Source organism: Chrysochloris asiatica, unplaced genomic scaffold, assembly GCF_000296735.1.
Source record: "Chrysochloris asiatica unplaced genomic scaffold, ChrAsi1.0 scaffold00094, whole genome shotgun sequence".
In the NCBI taxonomy this organism is placed as follows: Eukaryota; Metazoa; Chordata; class Mammalia; order Afrosoricida; family Chrysochloridae; genus Chrysochloris; species Chrysochloris asiatica.
The window spans coordinates 1,977,328-1,987,482 of NW_006408612.1; the positions used below are offsets into that span (position 1 = coordinate 1,977,328).

Sequence of the window (10,155 nt, forward strand, 5' to 3'; positions counted from 1 at the left end):
GCCCAGGATCAGACATTGTTTCGTTCTTTTGTGTATGGGGTCACTATGAGTCGGTTCCGACTCGATGGTACCTGACAACAACAAATTATATATATATATATATATTCCAGTGTATCTATTTTTTCTTTTGTGGCTTGTGCTTTGGGTTTTGTGTCTAAAAGACCATTATTTTAATCCAAAGTCTTAAAGATTTCTCTACTACTCTGTTTTCTTTTAAAAGGTTTAGGATCTTAGCACGTACATTTAGAGGTAGGATGCATTTTGATCTCATTTTTTGTCTGAGTTGTGAGAAAAGAAGAGTCCAACTTCATTCCTCTGTATATGAAGATTTGACTGCCTCAGGACCATTTGTTGAAACTATTCTTTTCAACAAATGAATTGTCTTGACACTCTTGTTAAAGGTCAGTTGACTAAACGTAGAGGTTTACGTTTTATACTCTCCATTTGTTTCATTGATGTGTATGACCGCCTTTATGCCATCATCATGTTGACTTGATTGTGGTAGCTTTGGTAGTATGTTTTAAAATAAGCAAGTGAGTACTCCAACTTCTTGGTTCTTTTTATTTTTTCATTTCCATGTTTGCTTTCTCTTAAGGCATTATTTATTATGTTTATTTGCTCTTGTGTTTCTTCTACTTTAATCTTTTTCTTTTATTTCTAAGTCTATACTGACTTCTGTTGCTTCTCTCTAGAGGTTACTTTTATCTGGTCACCTCATTTTATAATTTTTATGATGTGGTTTATGTTATTTCATAGCTTTTATCATTTTCTTTATTTTTTTTAGCTTGCTTTGAAATATTAAGCTGTAGTTTTCATCATTTCATCGGCATTTCTTTCTGATATCCTTTCATCATTAGAAGGTATTTTGTTCTGGTACTTAGTTGTTGTTTTTTTCATACAATAACTGTTGTACATACTATGGTCATGTAACAAACATACCAAAATGTTAGGACTTAATATAATAACATATAATTGGCTCACAAAATTTACAGTCTGGGTACGGCTTAGCAAGGATGTCACTTCTGCATCACATGGTATTGACTGGGAACTGGAATCATCTAAAAGCTTTCTCACCCATATGTCTGGTGCCAAGACTGGGAAGACTGAAATAACTGAGGCTCCTCAGGCAGCTAGTTCTCTTACCTTGATGTGGTCTCCTCTCATAGTGTCTTTAGCATGGCAGCTTCAGGATAGCCAGCCATCTGACATGCAAAAGCATGTGTCCCAAAAGACAGCAGCCAGCAGCAAAGCAAAGCCCCTATCACCTTTTAGAACCCAGCCTCCGAAACCCTACAGCAGCACTTCACTGCATTCTGTTAGGGGGAGCAATTATAAAGGTCTACTCAGGTTTGCGGGAAGGAACAGAGACCATTTTCTTTTGATGGAAGAATGTCAGCATCATGCTATAAGAAAACCCTGTAGATGGAATGTATATTGGTGTGTCACTCTTTGAAAACTATAATCTGCCACAGTATTCTATGGGATTTAACTGAGATCCTTTCCGGTTGCTCATGGTCTCAAAGTGAAATTCGTTTTTTCTGTACTTGTAGGAAGGAGGGATAAGCAAGGACAACTTTTCTGATTTTACAGTCTAGAGTAGAGCCTCCTCTCCTGTTTTTTGCAAAGTGCTATTTGTATGTGTTTACGTATACATGCATGTGTGTGTTTACATATGCATCATACATATATGAAAACGCTGTGGAGCACAATTCTCACATCGAATGGAATTGCCGTGAGTTGACTTAACAGCAACAGCTAAACCAGATGGCTCCAAAAAGTTTGAAATATGTATGTGTATATGTTTACATGTGTACACAGAGGGCTTCAAAAAGCATGTGGAAAAATTTCATTATCTTTCGATTCCATTTTCCATGAACTTTTTGATGCCCCATTATACGTATGTTGTTGTTAAGTGCCATCAAGTCAATCTGACTCAGCAACCCTGTATCAGGTTTCCAAGGAGCAGTTGATGTGTTTGAACCACCAACCTTGTAGTTAGCAGTTCAGGCTTATTCTATAGCATCACACCTAGAGTTGCAGATCACACATGCATGGATTTATTCCAAACAAAGTGTGTTTAAACTCATCTCTGCTCAGTGGATGGCTGCAGTCATGTTCTCTCAGTTTGTCTTAGTCTTGTTAGAGTGCCTTCAAAACTAGGATACTTTCTGTACCATGGGAAAAAAATGATTTTGAGGTAAGGGCTAGTACGAAATTTTCAACAAAACTCAAGTGAACGTCTTCCCACATCACTGAAGCTTTACAACAAATTTTCAGAAAAAACACCCCACATAAAGCAATAATTCTTCAATGGATCAGGCACTGTAAGGAGGGTCAGGAAGACATCAAAGAGGAGCCAAGAGAGTAAAGACCATCAACCAACCATAACAAAGTGTGACTTAAGTCCAGAAACTGGTGGAAGAAGACCATCGAATTACTACTGATTTGGTAGCCACTGAAGTTGGAGTCTCACATGGTTTGGCAGTTTCAATTTTAAGTGAATTTCTTGGCTCCAGTAAACTTTCAGCTCAATGAGTGCCAAAAGCTGTATGCAAAGATTAGCTAGCTCAGAAAGCCTATCTTTTCATCAATCTGTTAAGCAAGATTAAAGCTAATGAAGATGATTTTATAGAGTGAATCATAATTGGGGACAAGTCTAGGGTTTATCAATACTATTCAGAGGGTACAGTGGCTTCTGAAGGGATCTGCTGGATGAGTTAAATTCAAGGCAAAGAGGTCAGCTCAAAAGATTATAGTGACTATTTGGGGGGGTGGTTACGAATCGGGCTGTGAACCTTAAGGTCAGTGGTTCGAAACTACCAGCTGCTCCGCGGGAGAAAGATGAGGCTTTCTACTCCCGTAAAGATTTACACCCTCGGAAACCCTGTACAGGGTCGCTATGGGTCGGAACCGACTCGATGGCACTTAACAATAACAACTAAAGGAAATCATCTTGATAAGATTTTCTCAAAGGACACAGACTGTCATAGGGACTTACTGTGAAAACACTTTTTTTTTAAACTGCATTGGTGAAAAAAAGACCAGGAAAGTTCCACCAAAGTAATATTTTTCTGTCACAACAGTGTACTCATTGCTCATTCCTTGAGGTTAGCAAGGGCTGTCTAAACTAATTTACTTTGAAACCTTACCCATTCACCCTACAACCCTGATCTTGCCCCTTCAGACTTCTCTTTGTTCCCCAAAATCAAAGAACATTGAAAAGGACCATGATTTAAATCCCTCAAGGATGCCAAAGTTGCCATTCTGTGGTGTGTATATCAGAGATGGAACCATCGCCTTCAGAAGTGTAGATGGGGAGGATGGGTAGAGAAGCAATAGCTTCATGTTTTTATTTTTATTTTTAATAAAGATCTTATCATTTATAGCAGTACTTATCATTTTATAGCAGTACTTTTTTATGTATCCTCGTGTGTGTGTGCCTTGAGTTTCAAAAAGTTCGTGAAAAAATTCCATTATCTTTTCATTTCATTTTTCCATGAATTTTTTTAAGTAAGTCCTTACCCCAAACCCCTTGTGTGTATGTCTGTCTTGGACTTCTGAGTTAGGCCTTTTCTCTTCTTTTATCTGAACCTTTTCTTTCCCTTTTCCCTGATGTCTTTGTCTTCCACATTTTAGATTCTATTCCCCCAACAGTTCCCCTTAAAGAAGACTTGACCTTAGTAGAAGAATTCTGATTAAAAGGGGGGAGTGCAGAATAGGATTTCAAATTCTCATGGAATCCAAAATTTCTGGGGCCACAGATGCTAGATGAACTCTTGAAACTATTGCTCTAAGATAACTTTAGACCTTAAACTAAAAATATCTCCTGAAGTCTTAGTGGAACCAAACTAGTTTAAGTTGACTAGCAGACAATGTCTGCCCTGAACATTATCCTCTTTTAAGATATATCTATATGGATCAAATTGACAACAGCAGTTTGAAAGAGTAGATAGGAACATTAGGGGCAGTGGGTTTATGATAATGGGGGAGGAAAAACTCAGAAAAGGAGGCTGAGAATGATTGCACAACTGAAGAATGTCATCAGTGTCACTGAGCTATACATTCAGAAACTGTTGAATGGGGCATGTTGTGTGTCTGTTCAACAACAATAACTGATTATATATTTTTCCTTTTAAATGCCTTGGAAGAGAGAATTGGTATATTAAATTGAGAGTTTATAGGGCCCAGACTGCACCATCATCGTATTTGTGGTCTGCTTGCACTTATTTGTAAATGGGATTTTGCAAACGCCACCGTAGTTTTTGCTCACATTGTCAAACTGGCCCACCCCCCCGCACTGTCCAGTCAGTCCCTGCTGACCCTGCGAAGGCTTCTTTTCTCAGGGTATCCTAAGCCTTGGTTCCTTCCTGTCACTTCTCCCACACACATCCTGCCGGTCTTCTAGTTGTCAGAAGACTATTTCCACCCACTTAGACTTGGAGCTTTTAGAGGATACCTCGTCTCATAATTTTGTTGTAGATGTGGTCTGTGAGTCTTTGGTTTTGCTCTCTTCATCATTGTGTTTGGTTTTATGGGAGGATTCAAAGACAATTCTGCCACTAAAAAGAATACCACCACTGCTCTTATCTTCGCAAATGTTTAAAATCATATTCTGTTTCTTTTTTTTTAATGGTATGGCTTCTCCGTGTTGAAAAGAAAAGAAAAGCAATCTAATAGTTTATTCTAAATTTATAACTCTAGGCAGTGCTGTACTGAAACAAATTTACCGGAACTTTTTCTAGGCTGAGTTAAAAATCATACTATGTTTTCATGCCTGTTGAATGTGTGTCCGATTTTGACTGTGCTAAGAATCAACTTTTCCCTTTCAGAATAACAAGCCTTTGTACTCATTTGAAGATAATTCAGACTATGTTTATGATGTTATGTGGTCACCCACCCACCCAGCCCTGTTTGCCTGTGTGGATGGCATGGGGAGACTGGATTTGTGGAATCTCAATAATGACACAGAGGTGAGCAGGAAAATAACAAAAATTGTGCTGAAAAACAGAAAATTGGAGATTTATTGAATAATTTGTAAAATTCCTTTTATCCCAAGGAATGTAAAAGGGCTCAGTGATTGTGGCTTCATCACAAAGAAGCTAAATAAGCTTTGTACCCTAAATAATAAACAGCATGCTGTGCAGAACTGAAAGAAGAAATAATGGTGCCAAGAGCACTGGGGCATTTCCTTTTACTTCTGAGAAGCACTCTCATGTCTCTAACGTCCTGGCAAAGTTTCATTCATAAGGCACCGGGGATATTTTTCATTTATAGGCTAGAAAGCAGGTAGTTTCAGACTGTTGAAGTATGTTAACCTTAATTCTGAATTTCTAAATGATCTCTTAGCCTTGATAGAATTGTGTGTGATCCATAAACATTAGCCTAAGTCTGCCTCTTGTGATTGAAGTAAAAATGCATTTTGATGACTTTCCCTTGGAGGATTGAAAATGGAGTGTTATTGTTACTATAAAATGAATACAGAAACCACCTGATTTCATAATTGCTGTACTAAAATCACTTATTAGCAATTCGTTTAATTGTGATTATAATTTATATTGAACCATGTGTATTTTTTACCAGCTGATAGAGGCTTCACATGTTTTTAGAATTTATATTGACAATGTTAGTAATTCTGTCAATAGAAAGAAACTCACTCGGTGCCTTCTTCCATATCCCAGTCTTTTCCACATTTTTTCCTATTCTAGCGGCATCTTTGCAGCCCTAAAAGTGAAACTGTTGGTTATACAGGACATGGAGTTTATATGCTGGAAATATAAGAATGTTAGCATTGTGTTAACTGTTGACCCAGTAATTTGGGGAGCATAACTAAATAATTGATTTGATTATGTTTTCTAGTTACCTAGAATGTCATTTTTATTTCTTAGTTTGAATTTTGGTCTTAAGAGATTTGTGGCCACAGTTAAATATGGATCTTTCCTCTAGTTGTTAAAGAATATATCTAATATATAATTTTTATGTGTAAAAATTTTAGTGTATTAGGGAGTTAAATCAGTCACTTGGGAATAACTGGATTCAATTAAAATGATTATTTTTTATTAGATTTTTTTAATGTAAGAATTTTTATTGTGCTATACCCTGTACAGGGTCATTATGAGTCGGAACCGACTCCACAGCACATAACAACAACATTTAATGAGAATCAAGCATCAGATTGTTCGCTCTGTGTGTTACGTAATGGCAAGTAAATTTCTTTTTCTTCAGCACAGAGCCAGGTTGGAAGGGACTGGCGCCATCCTTCTGCCGCCTTCATAGAAAGGTGCATGTTGCACTTTAACTAGGAATGTCTCTAGGAATTGTGCATCGGATCACAGGTTTCTCCTGATAGAAATGCAAGCTACACCATTCATCCCAGCCCTCTAAAATTGAACTATAATCTGTTTATGAAGACTTTTGAATTGTTTTGTTTGTTTTTTAAATGGAGTTTTGGCCATATGCTTTCAAACAACCTGACTTCTTAGAGAAGTTAAAACAACAACAGAGAGTACTGTATTAAAGAGGAGCTCTTCTAAAATGATCTTGTCTAGTCAGGTAAGAATTCTCTACATAAGGACTTTAGTTATTTGCCAAACCATTTTCAAGAATTGACTATAATGTTATTCATAATCTATCGCTGAATAGGAAAAAAGTTTGGAGAATTTTTTTATCTATTTTCATCTTTGTTTTAGAAAATGTAGTCAGGTTGAAAGAAAGAATCACTGCTTTACATGTTTATAGAAATCTTGATGAAACTTTTAACACTGCACTATATTTTAAATGACTTTAGGTGCCAACTGCTAGCATCTCCGTGGAAGGTAATCCTGCTCTTAATCGTGTAAGATGGACCCATTCTGGAAGAGAGATTGCCGTGGGTGATTCTGAAGGACAGATTGTTATATATGATGTGGGAGAGGTATGGGACTCTGCCTATCATTTTGACACATCTATTCAGCTTTTACGCCATTGCTGTTGAGATTCCTGCATTGTATAAACCATATTGTTGTAAAATAAAACTTAACTTTCCACTGTGGACACAACTCTTGAGATGTCCCATGTCCCCATGCAACAGATTTTGAGGATAACATGAAAATGTTAAAAGTACCCTGATTTTTTGAAACATGCTTGCTGGAAATTAGAAATTTTTCAGGAAGAAGAAATTTGGAGTTATTATTGAACTTCATGTAATTGAGATTAGATTTTACTTTTCTATATTTATAGATTTCTTTGGGCAAGGTAGTAAAAATGAGAAGTAGTATCTTCTGAGAATCATGCGGTGACTTTATCAACTTTGAACCTTGAGCCTTGATGCAAAGTCATCCTAATTGAACCCAGCATACAGAGTTGCAGCTTACTCTCCTTTCATGCTCACCGTGGCTCTACACAATGCCTGGGGTTGATTTCCTCCACTATAGGCTTGCTGGTGCCTTAGTACTAACATTAGTACTCATGATTCTTCACCTTCTCTGGACAACCTATGGTCGCTAGGCATTGGGTTTGGAGGGCAGTGAATTGGATTGCTTAGAACAGTACTGTCTAAGTGCTGATGGAAATGTTCTGCCTCTGTACTGTCAGTGTGGTATCACTACTCACATGTGGCTACTGAGCACTTAAAATATGGCTACTACAACTGAGGAACTGAATTTTTTTTTTTTTATCTTAAGTTTAATTAATTTGAATGTAAATAGTCACATATGACTGGCTAGCAGCTGCTGTACTAGACACTATCGGCTTAGACGTAGGCACATCCCTTTGCACTACTGATTGGTGTGTGTTCTAATACGGCATTGCCAGATTCCTACTATATTAGAATGACAGTTTACCTTTTATTGCAAAAACTTATTTGAAAACAAATTCAATAAAAGTGGATAGGATGATCTTTTATTTCAGTGTACCTAAAATGTTGTCTTTCTTTTTACAGCAGATTGCTGTTCCACGCAATGATGAATGGGCACGGTTTGGCCGAACCCTCGCAGAAATTAATGCGAATCGAGCTGATGCAGAGGAGGAAGCAGCTACGCGAATACCTTCTTAATTCCTGAACAGGGGATGTGTAGCCGTAGTAGATTCAGGGAAGATTCTAATTAGATCCTAAGACTGTCTGCATGCTTCTGTCTAAATGATAATCAAAAGGAAATTGTGTGGATTGAACTGTGGATTTAATGTCACAAGCAAGACTTACCCTTTTTTATAACATGCATCTTGTTTTGGATTTGTATCATTTTTAATACAACTGACTGACTTTACGAAATGTAGCCTTTTCTGAATTCTTATATACAGTTGTATATTTCGTATTAGTTATTCTTTTTAATTCATTTGAAACTTACAACACTATCAGCTATTTCTAAAGCACAGTTGTATGAGTTCGGCATATTTTTAAATAATCCTAATTCCCTACTGTACTGTTACTGTTCTCACTAACCATAATGTGTGAGATCACTGTGTACCGTACCCATAGCATGTATCCATCTACTCAAGTTCTACTCACATTGCCTCTTTCTTCTTTATACTTCATGTGGTAGCAGTCTATAAATAAAAACAAATATGCAGTAACTTTTCATTTTGATTTACTCCTTGCAGTATAAATTTTTCCTAAGTGTCTTTCTTTTTTTCATATTCTTCTTTAAGCTCCTATTGTAAGCAGCAACCTGAGAACCTACAAAGTTTTGTGCCTTAAATACACGATACTGAATATGCTGTTGATTTCCAGTTACCGTATGAAGTGCATATGAAGTGATACTTAGATAATCTGTCAGTGGAAAAAAAATCCCTCTAGTTTAACTTGCACTTTGACACCTTATTTTCTTTCCACCTAACATATATTTGTTTTAAAGAACAAATGGAAGGCTGCCCATTATTTTCACTGATCCAGATTATGTATGTGAGCCCTCTGAGAGTAAAAACCTCTGTTGTGAGAAATTGGCTTCATGGTGGCAGTAGCCTTGAAGGAAAAGTGTTCAAATGAACCCACATGTCATCACTGAATCTGGTCCACATCTTAAGATCTCAGCTTTGTTACCACAGCTTTGTCTATAAATCTGAGGGTTAGGTGACAAATTCCTAGGAATTACTAGTATTGAAATAAACCTAGTTTAGCATTAGAGGAAAGAATTAAGACTAGATCTTGATTTTATCCACTGTAAATTGACCATTTCCATGAAAACTTTATTCTAAAGTTTTACGGCTTTTTGGTTCAACAGAATGTGACTTGGGAAGAAAGATTAGAAATCACAGTTTGAACGTTTTTTTGCTTTTGTTAGTAATCCTAACAAAGACTTGATGGAAAAGAAATTTCTTAATAATGACAAGGCCTCTCAACTATGATTGTTATATAGCATAAGAAATTAACTGACCTGGAATCTAGTCCCAGCTCCAGTCATCATGAAATGTGGGTGCTACTCAAGTGTCTCTGGGTACTATTTATTCTCCATGCCTTGGGAATAAGTTTGGATTGTATGATTTCTAAGTGTTCTTTCACCTAAAATAATTAATTCTAATTACCTCAGAGGCAGTTCTCCACTTTTGTATATTTAGCTTTCATAAATTGATACCCCGTAATTGCCAATTGGAGTCCTGGTGTGGCGCTGTGGGCTAATGCATCAGACTGCAAAATCGTTTGAACTGTAAGGTCGGCAGTTCAGGCTCAACAGCTGCTCCTCAGAAGCCCCATACAGTGTTGCTATGAGTCAATACCGACTTCACAGCACTTAACAACAACAAATTGCCAATTATATACCAAAGATGAGATTTTCATATCAGCTGGTAAATATCTCAAATTATCTCATGGTAACAATATCTGTGAATCAAAAGCTCAGTTTATGCAGAGGCACATTGTATAGAAAATTTCACGTAACCATTGAAATGTTTTATTGCATTCTCCTTTGGTTTATAAAAAATCACTAGGGAAAAGGAAAACTGTTAATACAGAATTGTGACTAATGTTGGAAATCAAAAGATATGACTAGTTGGATTCTCATCGATTCAGACAGATTAGTTCAGTTATGAAAGAAAATAAAATACTTATCACTCCAACTCCTCCTTCCCCTAAAATATAGTGATGTAGATCTTTGCCCATTCAGTGTTGGTGTTGTCGTTTGTTAGGTGGTGTAGAGTTGGTTCTAACTCATAGTGACCCTGTATAGAATTTCCAAGGCTATAAAT

The 10,155-nt window shown here is 36.8% G+C and overlaps 1 protein-coding gene across 8 annotated transcripts in view; it reads left to right on the top strand.

The window, feature by feature from the left end:
• Positions 1–8,542, top strand: part of DYNC1I2 (dynein, cytoplasmic 1, intermediate chain 2) — a 64,101-nt gene extending 55,559 nt beyond the window's left edge. For 6 of the 8 annotated variants that reach the window (XM_006866630.1, XM_006866628.1, XM_006866625.1 and 3 more), the window contains 3 exons: positions 4,830–4,970; positions 6,785–6,910; positions 7,916–8,542. In XM_006866630.1, coding sequence (XP_006866692.1) covers positions 4,830–4,970; positions 6,785–6,910; positions 7,916–8,029 — 381 coding nt within the window. In that variant the 3' untranslated portion in view covers positions 8,030–8,542. The remainder of the gene's footprint in view (positions 1–4,829; positions 4,971–6,784; positions 6,911–7,915) is intronic. The other 2 variants (XM_006866631.1, XM_006866626.1) reach the window with 2 other exon arrangements.
• The last annotated feature ends 1,613 nt before the right edge of the window (positions 8,543–10,155 follow it).